The sequence below is a fragment of the Centroberyx gerrardi genome, chromosome 10 (assembly GCF_048128805.1).
Source record: "Centroberyx gerrardi isolate f3 chromosome 10, fCenGer3.hap1.cur.20231027, whole genome shotgun sequence".
NCBI classification, from domain to species: Eukaryota; Metazoa; Chordata; class Actinopteri; order Beryciformes; family Berycidae; genus Centroberyx; species Centroberyx gerrardi.
The window spans coordinates 5,452,601-5,467,515 of NC_136006.1; the positions used below are offsets into that span (position 1 = coordinate 5,452,601).

At 38.7% G+C, this 14,915-nt stretch overlaps 3 protein-coding genes across 3 annotated transcripts in view; 1 reads left to right on the forward strand and 2 right to left on the reverse strand.

The window, feature by feature from the left end:
- LOC144539927 (uncharacterized) overlaps positions 1-14,915 on the reverse strand; it is a 198,076-nt gene that overhangs the window by 135,743 nt on the left and 47,418 nt on the right. The window lies entirely within an intron of this gene.
- Positions 1-14,915, forward strand: part of LOC144539924 (uncharacterized) — a 28,530-nt gene that overhangs the window by 12,402 nt on the left and 1,213 nt on the right. Inside the window, exons 3-9 of the mRNA XM_078286266.1 lie at positions 12,211-12,282; positions 12,603-12,704; positions 12,847-12,876; positions 13,430-13,507; positions 13,661-13,708; positions 14,540-14,587; positions 14,707-14,887. Coding sequence (XP_078142392.1) covers positions 12,211-12,282; positions 12,603-12,704; positions 12,847-12,876; positions 13,430-13,507; positions 13,661-13,708; positions 14,540-14,587; positions 14,707-14,887 — 559 coding nt within the window. The remainder of the gene's footprint in view (positions 1-12,210; positions 12,283-12,602; positions 12,705-12,846; positions 12,877-13,429; positions 13,508-13,660; positions 13,709-14,539; positions 14,588-14,706; positions 14,888-14,915) is intronic.
- Positions 7,868-11,789, reverse strand: LOC144539923 (heat shock 70 kDa protein 12A-like). Its single transcript, XM_078286264.1, has 4 exons — positions 11,445-11,789; positions 10,568-10,792; positions 10,298-10,469; positions 7,868-10,026 (listed from the first exon to the last, which is right to left on the reverse strand). Exons 1-4 carry the CDS (start codon positions 11,724-11,726, stop codon positions 8,996-8,998), a joined length of 1,710 nt encoding a protein of 569 aa, XP_078142390.1. The 5' UTR covers positions 11,727-11,789; the 3' UTR covers positions 7,868-8,995.

The window sequence follows — 14,915 nt, forward strand, 5'->3', positions numbered from 1 at the left end:
TTCATCAATACTGTAAGTGATGTTATTGCATTGTTCATGTGAGAGCTAAAAAAGGACCCATTCCCAAACACCGGGCTGATAATGACCCATCAAATTATTTAGAGTGAATTCCAAAATGGGTACTTGGATTAATTTTGGGGGTACGGTTGTGACCCAGCATGGAAAAATAGGCACATTTGGGACATGTTTTTTGTTTGTCATAGATTATTGATCTTTGTTTCAGAGCTTTAACATGGCTTTTTCATGATAGGATCATAATATTATTTTGTTTGAATTATTAACTGTTTAATCAAAAAAGTGAGTATTTTTATAAAGTATTTTGATATTTTTTTTCAGATGTGAAACGGGTGTCCGCAAAAGTTAAATGAGCCTGGGTTTGTGGTGTTTGGTCACAATTTTGAAACATAGGCTATGCAAAATCTTGCATGATTGCTTGAATGTAACTAAGTACTTCAGTATTTTTTAAGGAGCTACTCAGATTTGTTTACTGAAAGGACTTTCTAGACAAGAACTCTTACTCAGTCAAATTGAACTGAAGTTGCAGTAATTTTACTTAGTTAAAATATTTCAGTACTCATTCCTCCTCTTTTCTGTTTCCCAGAAAGCCGTAAAATAAAAGCAAAAAAGGTTTAGACGAGTAATACATGTCATTGTTTGCTACATTAACCAAAAATCAGATATTCAACTGACGAAAAAAAAAAAGACATCGAGTTCAGGTAAGGTCATGTAACCTGGATATTGTATTTGTTGTGAAATTGCTGTCATGCAAAATGGCAAAACAACACCCACAAAGAAAACAAGTACAGGTGACAGTTTGTATGTCTGGAGCCAAGGGAACATCTCCATCCCACGCAATTGACAGTCACCTGTCAGTAAAAACATGATGAAATGATTACCAACAGACAATACAACAGGTAGTTTCAGCCAAGCAGTCTGACCGGTCCAACATGTTAAACTCCATGACACATGCCTAGCTGTGGCTTACCGGTTGCTGTGCCTGTGGTAACCAGGCAGCTGGTTTGGGATTGTTCTTGTTTTCTCCTGTTTTCTATTCTTATAAATATACACTATGCATTTCAGTTGCATTGGTAACTTTTGTATAAAAGCCATAATACAGTTGAGGACATCCTTTAGTGGGATCATGGGTACTTTGGTGATGCCCACAGTACTTGGCTGCATGGCTTGTACATAGCTACAACACCATCACATCCATAATTACAGTAAAGACCACCACTGCAATAATGAATCCTGTTCATCTTAACATAGTAACAAAAACGCATGTTTTCTCTTTGTCTTTACTGAAGAGGATAACATGTTGCAAGTGATTTTCCCATCGGCCTTTCACTCCTTCCACCATCTCCTGTTGCAAGAAACACAATGAAAAATGCAGTGTAGAAACTGGTAGAGACTGACGATCTTCTTGATGATGGTCTTATTTGTTTACAGTAATTATACTTATGTCTCAAAATTTATGTGGTAATGATTTATTGATGTTAGAATGCTAGACCTATCTCCTGTAATCAATGCCTCTGTATAATACTGCAAGCACAAGATGATTTACTAACTCAAAACGGCACTTGAGCTTGACTACATTTTATTTTGGTTGGATAAAAGACGTTCAGGAAGTGTGGAAATATTAAGGTTTCCCTGTAAAGAAATGGTTTCCAAAATGAGAAATGGTTTCCAAAATGTAATCCTCTCCAATAACTGTTCAATATTCACTATAAAGTATTGGTCTAATGTAGGTCTAATGTGAACAGACTTCATCAAGGCTTTAGAAGAAATAACGGGAGTGCCCATTACGATAAGCGATATCTTTCAAATGTCTTTTAAAGTCTTTTAAAGCTACTACCAGTAGAATTTAAAACTTGATGAGTTTTGAATCCCTTAGTGGTTGTGTTTTACATCAGCTGTCACGAAGACGATGAATGAAAACCAAAAAGGTTTAGTCGAGTAATACATGTCATTGTTTGCTACATTTACCAAAAATAAGATATTCAACTAATGGAAAAAAAAAAGACATAAAGTTCAAGTAAGGTCATGTAACTTAGATATTATTTTTGGATTTGTGAAATTGTTCTCATGCAATTGACGAAAAACAACACCCACAAAGAAAACAAGTACAGGTGGCATTTTGTATGGGTGGAGCCAAGGGAACATCTCCATTGCACGCAATTGAACTGGAACTGACAGTCACCAGTAAAAAACATGATGAAATGATTATCAACAGATAATACAACAGGTAGTTTCAGCCAAGCAGTCTGACCGGTCCAAGATGTTAAACTCCATGACACATGCCTAGCTGTGGCTTACCGGTTGCTGTGCCTGTGGTAACCAGGCAGCTGGTTTGGGATTGTTCTTGTTTTCTCCTGTTTTCTATTCTTATAAATATACACTATGCATTTCAGTTGCATTGGTAACTTTTGTATAAAAGCCATAATACAGTTGAGGACATCCTTTAGTGGGATCATGGGTACTTTGGTGATGCCCACAGTACTTGGCTGCATGGCTTGTACATAGCTACATCACCATCACATCCATAATTACAGTAAAGACCACCACTGCAATAATGAATCCTGTTCATCTTAACATAGTAACAAAAACGCATGTTTTCTCTTTGTCTTTACTGAAGAGGATAACATGTTGCAAGTGATTTTCCCATCGGCCTTTCACTCCTTCCACCATCTCCTGTTGCAAGAAACACAATGAAAAATGCAGTGTAGAAACTGGTAGAGGCTGACGATCTTCTTGATGATGGTCTTATTTGTTTACAGTAATTATACTAATGTCTCAAAATTTATGTGGTAATGATTTATTGATGTTAGAATGCTAGACCTATCTCCTGTAATCAATGCCTCTGTATAATAATGCAAGCACAAGATGATTTACTAACTCAAAACGGCACTTGAGCTTGACTACATTTTATTTTGGTTGGATAAAAGACGTTCAGGAAGTGTGGAAATATTAAGGTTTCCCTGTAAAGAAATGGTTTCCAAAATGAGAAATGGTTTCCAAAATGTAATCCTCTCCAATAACTGTTCAATATTCACTATAAAGTATTGGTCTAATGTAGGTCTAATGTGAACAGACTTCATCAAGGCTTTAGAAGAAATAACGGGAGTGCCCATTACGATAAGCGATATCTTTCAAATGTCTTTTAAAGTCTTTTAAAGCTACTACCAGTAGAATTTGAAACTTGATGAGTTTTGAATCCCTTAGTGGTTGCGTTTTACATCAGCTGTCACGAAGACGACTCCCCCGCCCTCCCCTCTCCTCTGCAGCCGGCAGAGAGAAGGCAAACAGGCCTATGTATAGGTTTCACATCACCAGACTGTGATGCAAGACACTAACATCAGAATTCCACCTAGATCCTTTTATTATTCTTCATCATTTGAGCAAGTGTTATTTTTTTATGCTGTAATCAACCTTAATGTGTTTCTTTTACTCCATGCTATGGGCAGAGTTCTAAGGATCCTGTTGGTTCAAGCTTATCCAGATGAAACTGACCTGTGATCACTGATTTGAGCACTGTAATATGAAGTTGAGTTGAAAATTTGAAAATTTGATTTTGAAATTTCAATCAACATATGTTTGATTCACTGATGATTGATCATGAAAAGAGAGCTTGAAAAAATGTGGTAAAAAAACATTTTGGTTTAGCTTATGCATGTTTTGCCAACATATGAAACACATTGTAATGCAATGCATCTGAATGATGAATGATGGTAACAGATTCTCTCATTTCAAATTAACAAAATTCCATTGGAGAGTAACACATGATTAGACACATTACATGTAATTGAGGTGTTAAGCAGCTACGAGGGTTCTCGTAACCAGCAAAAGTCCCTCAACAATTTGAGGGGCACCCCAAGTCAAATTGGGGAAACCTTTCTTGCAGAAAACAAAGGTTCCTTAAGGAATCCTTTAAATGCCTGTATGCCATCCAGGGGGGTTCTACCCAGTGGTGTAGTGGTGCCTGGAGAAGTGGGTATACTCTTAATTTATACCCCCATTTTTTTTTTTTAAAGCGGCCTGTCCAGCAAAAGATAAAAGCCCTGTGTTATAAACAGTGACATGTAAGACTACCCTTGCATATTTATATTTAATTTAATAAAGACATATTTATTTAGCCCAAAAATGGGCCAGTAGTATTTGCACATTGTCACTTAACTTCTGCTGCTTGACTTCTGGGAGTAAGGATCATTATGAAATTAACATTAGCCACAGAAGAGGTGCAGATTTTGCAATCAATACTGGCCCACAGACTATAGTGTGAGACAACTACATAATTATGCATTTTGAGTGAACTATTCCTTATTCCTTAGTCCATCCACACATGAAAATTGGACAACTATTCTCTCACCTTGCAAGTAGTCTATGGGCCAGTAGTTTCTTTTGTAAACTGTCTCTTGGAACAGCTGATTTGCAACAGATAGTGTAGGCCAGAGTGTGCCACCATTATAAAATTAACATTATTTGTCAAGGGGCAGTTTGCAAATATTACTGGTCCTACACAGGCCTAATGCATGAATATAAGATATATTCAAGATGAGGCAAACATGGTGTTTCAGTCAGAGATTAGTTTATTTTTGGCTGGACTGCAACAGCCAAAAGGCTGCCAAAAGACAGCCAAAATTCTCTTAAGTGCTTTTCCATTAATTGCAAAAGGGCAAGCCAACAAATACATTGGTAGTATTGTAACACTGACCTCTTCCTCCTCTTCTCACCTTACTGTTTTGGATTTTTTATGATATTCATTGTTGCTTACATGAAACTAGCCTGAGACGTCAGTATGTAACTTACGTATATCCACGGATCTGGCACATCAGGCTCATATCAAACAAGTTCCTCTGGATCACACTGCATTCCTTTAAATCATACCTTCATGCTCTAATTACTGTATCATCCTCAGACATTATTGTGGTATGGCTGTCAACTTTGTTTTCATCATTCCATGGTCATACCTCATAGCTGGACTTCTCACGCTATCAGTTCTTTATCAGGCAGTACTACAAATGAGAGATTCCTCTTGGCTCTTTCAGCGGTTCCTCAGAATGCAATGCTGGTAGAACCAGTGGTGTAGTGCAGGGTATACGCAGGTATACGATGTATACCTACTTATTTTTCAGTCAGCATTGCATATACCCACTTCTAAATCCCTTCTGATGCGCATCATTACTTCCGCCAAGGAGGTTATGTTTTCGGTGCCGTTTGTTTGTTTGTCTGTTAGCAGGATTACGGAAAAACTACTGGCCCGATTTTCATGAAACTTCGTGGAAGGGTGTAGCATGGGCCAAGGAAGAACCCGTTACATTTTGGAGCGGATCCGGATCCGACTCACAAACAAGCAATAATAGCATGAACCTTGGCGGAGGTCTGCGCTCTCCGAGTGCCCTTCTAGTTCAGTAGTGTGCTGCAATTTTTTTTTCCTAGGATGGCGAAGGCATGACCCACCCTACTCTGCCTCTGATTGGCTAGTACTCGTTGCCTTCGTTGGTTGGGTTGGTTAGGTTTAGGGTGTTAGTTTACCTCAAATAATAACGCAACAAACACTCAGTAATCTGTTACCAGCACCTGGGCAATCTTTGCTTCCCTAAAGTTGGTTTGTGAACATGTATTGAGAATTGTCAAATTCAGTTTTGAAATATTTTATTTTGAAAATCGGCTGTGTCATTCTGAATGTTTGTTAACAAGACTAGGTCAAAACCTAGTATATGGCTGGACCGTGTCCGTCTCCTCTCTCCGCCGCTGTCCTCTCCACCGCACCCACGGCCCGCATTGATCCTCCCGATCCAAGCCCCAGTCGCTCTGGTACCCATCGGTGCCGAAAACGCCGTTCGCCGGACACCCGGTGACACATCGGTGTCGGGAGCCCCGCCGAAATCTCGGCCGGATCACTGGGAACAAATCGGCGCCCAGCTATCGGCACTGGCCGGCACCGTGCCCCCGGGAAACTCCGGGAAGCATCGGCAGTAAGCCCTCTAACGGCAATATCATATAAATGTATAGATTGTGTTTGTTTTGACTTAGCACGGTCCAGGTCAAGCCAGCCGGTAAAAACTCCGCTGTAGACTGTTACTATACAGAAGAATAGTCCATACATCCATAATGATCTCCGTTCCAGCGCATCCCATCTCCTCTCTCCGCCACTGTCCTCTCCACTGCGCCCACGGCCCGCATTGATCCTCCCGATCCAAGCCCCAGTCACTCTGGTACCCATCGGTGCCGAAAACGCCGTTCGTCGGACACCCAGTGACGCATTGGCGTCGGGACCCCCACCGAAATCTCGGTCGGATCACCGGGAACAAATCGGCGCCCAGCTATTGGCACTGGCCAGGAACCGTGCCCCCGGGAAACTCCGGGAAGCGTCGGCAGTAAGCCCTCGGCGCGCCAAAACCTCCATGCTTGTCTGTGTCTCTCTCTCCGCCGACAGAACAGAGGGCTGTCAGGTGGACTGAGCTCGCGCATATGCATCGAAATAAACGGCGATATGATATAATTGTATAGATTCCACTTTAGCTTCAGTTAGCTTCAGCTTACATGCACGATATTGGTCAGCCTGCTTACTGTGTGGGAGAAACGGGCTCCCGATCTCAGCGGAGAAACAAGATGGCGGAGAAAATGAAACTTAAATTTCTGGCTCTGTGATCCTATGATGTGCCACGTGCCATGGCCGACCAATGGTGTAACTTCATCACTCTGTCACTCAGTCAGTCAGTGAGTGACAGACATTCGCGTTTATAGGGCTGGCCCCGCTGTTGCGGTCCAGCCAAAAAAATGGAAGAAACCCTGGTAAGGTTTTCTACTGACACATGCCTGCCTCACACCTCTTTCACATCTGCTAATGCCAGTGGGAAGATGATTGTCACTGTTAAGATTAGGCCGTAACTTTGGAAACAAATAATGAGTTTAACTCCAGACCTTTTTAAAGAGCCATCAGTTTGTTGATGTTGATGTCAGTTTGTTTATTCACTAAAATATTTTACAAATTATCTCCTTATTGTAATGCAGCACTGCTTTCAGTGTGTAACATTTTGGACAAATAATGTATTTAAAGAAGAGATAATAGTGTGTGCTTTATTGGGTTTGTATGTGTGGAGACATTTGTTGAAGATGCTCTTTGGTTTGGAGTTTTTGCTTTCAATGAAAAGAGAGTTCCAAGGCAGTCTTCAAGCAAAAAATTAAAAATCCTTTATTGAAAGATTAGTACAAAAAAAAACATGTTAAAATTAACTCCAAAGTATTTTGGCTATACTGTGGCCTTCATCAGGGAGTAACACACCAAACTGTATGATGAACATGAAGAACAAAAACACTTCACTTATATATATGCTACAGATGCTTATGATAATGCTGCACTACTGTGCTCATAATTATTAGTTAGGTTAATCTCATGTAACATCAAAGTGTAATACAAGATGTTTCGCTGTAAAATGTTTCAGCAGTTTTGAGAAATACAAAATCTATTGACAGACATGAAAAACAAACAACCTTATAAAATATAACATCAGTATAGTAAGAAGGAAAGTGAAAAATCATAATTCCTCCAATTTAATCAATGTCAAACCATCCAACATTTTTGTAAGCTTAGGCAAAGTATTTCGGCCATACTGTGGCCTTCATTAGGGAGTAACACACCAAACTGTATGATGAACATGAAGAACAAAAACACTTCACTTATACAGTATATGCAACACTTATATATAGATGCTTATGTTAATGCTGCACTATTGTGCTCATAATTATTAGTTAGGTTAATCTCATTGCTATAGCTGGAAGTTCAATAACATTTGGTCGTGGACCGCTATACAACGCAGATAAAAATTAAAACACAGATAAAGATAGAGAAAGACAGTAGGCTACAATATATAATTTTTCATTTATTGAGACAATATTTTGCCTTCTGTTTTGTTGTGAAGCAAAAGATTACAAAGATTGATAATGATGAAGTATTAACATGCGTCCTGAAGAATTTTAATCAGATAGAGCACTCAAGAGGTGTTGAGGATTCAGTCACCCAAACTACCTCCAGAAATGATCAGACAGGCATTTGCCGACATTAACAAGTCTCCAATCCACATATACTGCAGCAACTACGTCAATGGATCCACAGTGCACACAAATTAAACAGACCTCAGGCAGCTCAGATAGTAACAGCAAAAAATGGATTGTCAGGGTTGCTAGACGACATCATACGATAATTTGCACATGAATATATTTGATACAGTCCACACTCTTAACAGAGGGAGGGGCTACACTGTGTATGGGAAGCGCAGTGATCATCATTTTAGACAAGCAAGTGGCACAAATTTATGAACATTAACATCAGCCGTAGGCTAACAATTTGGCACAAAATGCTTTGGTAGTCAACACACCAACTGTTCCCTATGGTCCGAAAACGTGTGTAGATTTGTCACTAGTTGCTTTTGAGAAATTAAGTCTCCAGGGAAGTCTGAAGAGTCGCTAAATCGTGTGACAAGGTCACCAAGTTGGCAACAGCGAGATCAAGTTAAGTACACAGCAATCTGCATTTTGGCAAGGGACAGAGAAATCAAATTTTAACTTGTACCAGAGACACATTGTAATGTCAGGTGTAAATGTAATCCAGATAATTTATATCTAGACACATTTTGGATATGAGACATGTTAATGCCAAGTGTAAAGGGGGCAAATGAGTGCAAAATATGTATTGTTGTTCTGTAACATCAAAGTGTAATACAAGATGTTTCACTGTTGCATGTTTCAGCCATTTTGAAAAATACAAAATCTATTGACTGACATAAAAAACTTATAAAATATAACATCATAATAATATGAAGGAAAGTGGAAATCATAATTCTTCCAATTTAACCAATGCCAAACCATCCACCTTTTTGTAAGCTTAGGCTTTTGCCTGTCATCTGCATCTGCCTACTATAGAATAACCTAGGCATAACTTGGGCCCCCAAGCTCTAATAGAGGAAACAGCTGCATTTTGGATATTCTTGTAACAGTCTTATGCTGTGCTCATGAAGTCAATCTTGATAGATCCTGTTGAGTTGGAATCTATGTCAGTGGCTGTGGCTTGTATTTCTGTGGAGCCAAACTTGATTTCTAATTTGATCCTGCGATCCATGCCACGTTTAGTGTCAGACATGCTAACATCAAATGAACCAACTGGGTCAATTCCCCATTCATCCACATACTTAGGATCTTTTCTCTCTGTGCGATAAAAACTAAACTTTACCACTGTCTGACCTGCTTCTATTGGAGTGAAGATGTGCTCTTTGGTTTCATTCCAACCCACATTTTGATCAATTTCCACCAGTTTGTTGAAAACATCATTACACCAGTCACCCTCTTTGTTTGAGAACTTCTTTTCTTCCTTGTGCCTGGACTCATCAAACCTCTCAGCCACATTGATCCCATAAGTAAAGGCACTTTTTCGTGATGCCACAACCTCTGGATGTCTTCCAAACATGACAGCTCCCTTCACGATTGCTTCTTGGGCCTTAAAAGGGCACAACACTTTACACTGACTGCCAAACTGCTTGTTAATGTGTTTGCGCAGAGTCACACTTGAGGCATAGCCCCCCACTAATACAATGTATTCAATTCTTAAATCTTTCTTCAAGATTTCTCTGAGATTCTTAGTGATCCCGCTAAGACTCTCATCAAAGAAAGACTTCATTTTCTCTTTTGAGATTTTGATCGCTCCGTCATCCCAGGATGCACCTTGCACTGTCTGGAAGAACATTTCTATGTTTTGCCTTTTCTGAGCTAATGCTGCTAAGTTAAACGGGCAGGAAATCTCCACATCCTCTTCCACACATTTAAGAACCGAGAAGCTGTACATCATCTTCTGACACTCGCTGGGATAACTTCTTTCATACTCATCCCAGAGGTCATCAGAGAATGTTTCTTTGAGGAAACTTTTGAACTTTTTGTCAACATTTTGCCCTCCCAGGTCATTACCAGAGGCCTTGTACAGCTCCTTCAGGGCTCCTCCACCCAGCACTTCATGTACAGTTATGTCAATAGTTCCACCTATAAGACAAAAAGGCTGCAATTAAAACTGCTGAGCAACTACAGCATTTGAGCTAATGATAAGTTCTTACAAATCTGGACACTATTACGTGAGGCAATAAGTAAAAGCTATGCTTAACAATAAATATTTTGCAGTCAAGTCAAATTTGAAATGGAAAATGACAAATTTGCATGGTTGTGTATGCTGTTACCTGTGGAAATGCAACCCGATTTTAAAGCTTATGTCTGGATAAGAAAATGTTTTCGTATATTTACTAACAGCACCACATACCTCCACAATCGACAACAATGTATTGTGTTCCAGGAGCTTGCTCTAGTGTGTTTTGGCCAACGGTCTCTGCTGTGAAACCATCAGATGGGAGCTTCTTACACCAGACTGAGGCTGCCTCGGGTTCCAGAGCTATTACCAACCTGTCTGCTTTGTGTTCAGTCACAATACCAGCCTAGAAATAAAATAAGTCACACATTCTTGTTAATATGAAAAAGAAAATACGTATTGTATATTTTGCCAATCATTTCAGAATTTAACAAATGCACTTACCTCAGTTGCAGCTTCTCTCATGAACTGCTTTGCAGAAGGATCCCAGATAGCAGGCACAGTCAGCACCCAGGTGAAATCAGAGGCGGTGAACTTCGTCCCAGCTGTGTTGCCACTGATGGTTTTCAGTGCATGTTCCTTCAGGTAGCGCAGGGTTTCTGTGATTACCTTCAAGGCACTCATCGACTTGCCATTTGTGGCTGCAATCATTACATCCCTGTTGAGTTGCTGGTGATGATTGACAAGATGTTAGTTCAAATATTCTTAGAACCCTTTTTTATTATTATTAAGATCATCATACAAAACATAGCCATTTGAGTCAGACTGAATCAGGAGTTAACATGGAAGATGCTTCTCTATTCTCATGTTGTTGCGTGCATTTCCCCTCTACCACTGTGCCATGGTTTGCCACCAAATTACTGTGTGGTGATGGAAAGGAGTCAAACTTGGAAGGTCTGAAGACAAAATAGTCTATAACCCATCTTTAGCACTGAATTACACTGCAATATATGGCAATAGTACACTAAGTGAGACACTGAGATTCAATCAATGTTATAAACATGATGTGAGGGTAGAACAACCGAAGTGAAAGAGCTACTTTCCAGCTTCAACCAACACTCAACTCTGATTCAATTCTCTTCTTCCTTTTGACTTGGTACTAAAGGTAAGACTTATCTTTTTTCTCTCCTGAAACTGTACAATGCAGCTTTACAATAACATCTTGGAATGAAAATCATTTGTAGGTAGCTCTTATGTGTGGGTAACAACAAGACATATTTTGTAATCTAATCTACATTATAGGAAAACTGATATCCTGCCTTTATTCATGAGGCATTCAAAACTACTGTACATTTAGATTTACAGAGCACTCTTTACTCACTTTTCCATAGAGTGACATCTTGAAGTTTTCAAAGAAGTAGTTTTTCTTTGCTTCTTCGCTACGCATTTTAGTGTATGCCATTTTGGCATCATAACCAAACTTGAGGAATTCTTCATTTTCATTAAAAAGAATGCAGGTAGGAGTCTTCGCGGTTTCAAGTCCATGCTCTTTTCCCCAGGATGGCACAGTGGGTTGGATTTGTGCCTGTCTGGGTGACACACTGAAGGCATATCCACTGTATGCAGTACCAAAGTCTATCGCTATGATAAACGAATCACCCATTTTAGAAACAGATCCAGCTAGTCTAGGTCAACAATGGTGAAATCAAAAAATCTTAATGGCAATGACCAGCAGCAGCAGCAGCAGTGCTTCAAACAACGTGAAGAACCCTGTTTCACTTTGTGTATTTATAGCCTGCAAGCTTATCTTTTCTTTTGCTGAGGCCCAACCCCCTTGGAGTTTGTTGGAACCTACATTAGTACCGCTGAGTTGTAGCTTCAGTACACATCTGCCTTAGACAAGATAAGAGACAAGACAAACAGCAAAATGAGTACAAAAAAAAAAAAAGAGCCTAAGTGAGTAGTAAATGAAGTCAAGGAAACAACTTCCGACAACTTTCCCATTGAAAAGTCTATACTGTAGAATACAGCAGCTGTTGAGTGGAGTGACATATTGTTTGCAGATGTAATTCCATTTATTCCTTTACAACAGTATAAGATAGAGATACATGCTGCTTGACAACATTTTTGTTATGCTTCTTTTGCAGCTGTTCTCCCCCAAGATATGACGAACACCCAAGACAACAGACTGAGAGGATGCAGCAACAGCATGTCCAAAGGTTTGATTATCAACATTTTGATTCACACATCACAGTTTGAACTTGTGTCTTCACACACAGACTGCAATCTTCGTTCACTGAGACTTGCTGATTGTGAATAAATTAAGATGCAAATTTGTAATTTGTTGCTAGAAGCCTACAACACCTTACTTTTAGGAAATGTTCAAAGAGCTTCTGTAAAATACTTAGCTAAGGAAAAATGATGAACTTGATAGACATAGACTTATCATTTAATTGTTGAATCCTAATTCAATGTGAGAAAGACATCCTGTATTAGTGTGCTACAGGTAATTTATCTTCTTTGTGAATTTAAAATGCAGGAACCCTGATAATGTGATGCCATCATCGGCTCTTTCTCCTAACCCCAAACTCTTTGTATACAGTGGGCAAGTTCTTGATGCAGGATATCTACCAGAGCAGAGGTAGAGGTTGTTATTTGCTACAATTTGCTGCATTTCTCAGTGACTTCACATCCTATACATCTAAAAACCATGAATTATGTTGATCAGATAACAAGTGAAAAATTAAAAATGACTAAACCGTTGATTTCTTCCACATATTCAGGGTCATTAACTATCAGACAGATCCTGGAAGGTATGCAACTGACCGTTTTTACTTACACTTTTGGCATATAGCTGATCTAAAATTGCACAAGAAGTTTCTACAATTTAAGCCTTTAAATACAGTTGTCAAATGGCATGTAGCTTGTTGTCATGTAGGTGAAAGATGCAGCACTGTTTGGTTGGCTTGGGCTAATATTAATTCTCACACAAACTAGGACATGTTCTTGCTATATTTGTATAATTTGTTGAATGGATCTATGCTGCTGACTTTTGAATAGAAGAGTGTTATACAAAATAGATGGAAGTTGGTGGGGAAGATGAACTTTTTTGTCAGAACTTTACAGTAAACAGCTACCATATATGTAGTGGGTTTCTTTCATGGACACTGATGGAGCCTAGTTGATGACAAAATCTTTTGTCAGTGGAACTCCACTGGGAAATCCTGAAACTTTGCCTCTGAATTTGCCCCAATATGTTTCATTCCTGAATAATCAATCAACCACAAACAGTGAAACTTGGCACAAAACAAATCGTACAGAAACAGACATCTTATACTGACTACAATTTCCATTTCCTTTACACAGCCAAATCTCTAAGAGAGATGCATGTGTCAAACCAAGTTGCCATCGGTGTCAACAAAATGCACTAGAACATAAAAAAAGGTGGGTTTCTGATAATATTGTATTCATTTTATGGAACTGACAGAGATAATCCAGAAAACATCCCATGAACTACATACATTTATGGCATTAAAGTTATGAATTACAGTGAATCTGTTTTAACCAAAATAACCATTTAAGATTCTTTTAACACAGTATGGCTGAAATGGAAGAACATTACAAACAGAAACTTATGGAGGCGAGGTAAATATTTTTCTGAACATTCTTTTAATGGCAATTTAAAATATTGCACATGATATAGGCAATGAATTCAAGTTAGTTTCACATTGTTTCCTTGGTAACACTATTTGTAAAGGGTTTACATAATGTATTCATAACAGGCATGTAACATGTTAAGGATTACACGTTTCGACTTCTGTCACATGTTTCTTTAATGTACTGGATTTGAGAAAAGGTCCTACAAAGCAATGCGTTATTGTATTTTTTAAACTTATTTATTTAACCTTTACAAACTCAGGTTTGGTTTGCTGAACACGGACGCTCTTCTCCACATTCACAATTACAAACACTCACATAGTTTCAAAGGCATTAACAATACACATGTATATAAACACAAACACCAAAGTCATCAAAAATTGCAAGAAAAAAAATAGTATTACACTGCAAGAGAACTAACTAACTTTTAAAACATTTTCAATTTTAAATAGATGCTGATTCCATTGACTTTAAAATAGAGTGACTAGTTTCTGAAGCTTGAGCTCCCTCTACAGGTTGTTCCAAGTAGAGGTGCAGAGAATTCAAGAGATGAATTCATTATAAACCCTCAATAAATAAATAGCAATTAAAGGATAAAAGGACAGTTTGAGGCCAGACAATGTTCATAGAACAGTTTTGGCTACCATTAAGATGTGATCTATGGATTGGATACATAAAAAATATTGTTAGTAAATTGAAAAAATATAATCCTGTTACATGAATGTGTTACATGTTACAAACTTTAATTCAGTTGTTGATTTATGAACTTGTTGAATAAAAGCATGAGACATTTTCACACACTACATTTTATCCCTACAGATCCGCCCTGAAAGAATCTGAGGAAGAATTTAAATCATTCAAAGACAGGTACATGCAGCATATTGAAAAAAGAAATTGCAATTTGCTGTATATAGTGTTGCCTTGGGAAACTCAAGCATGTAAATAAAGTAGGAGAAATCTTATTGTGTTTATCTCTCCTTGCATAGAATGGCAAGTGAAATGTCTCTTTCAATAAAGACAGGAGACTCTGAGAACATGAACAACCCAGTTAGTAAAACTCGACTGAAAGAGATGTACGACCAGCTCAGAATCATACAGTGGCCTAAAATCAAAGGCCACCTGAAATCAAATGATGACAACAAAAAGTCGGCCAAAAGTTTGATTCAGGTACGGTGCAGTCTGGTGACTCTAATAT

What these genes read in the sequence shown, in the direction of transcription:
- LOC144539923 (XM_078286264.1), bottom strand. Translation starts at nt 11,726, where the DNA reads ATGGGTGATTCGTTTATCATAGCGATAGACTTTGGTACTGCATACAGT. An exon ending in TGAGAGAAGCTGCAACTGAG is followed by an intron (nt 10,470 to 10,567) that starts GTAAGTGCATTT and finishes TTTTATTTCTAG; the next exon opens with GCTGGTATTGTGACTGAACA. An exon ending in CATTGTTGTCGATTGTGGAG is followed by an intron (nt 10,027 to 10,297) that starts GTATGTGGTGCT and finishes TTTGTCTTATAG; the next exon opens with GTGGAACTATTGACATAACT.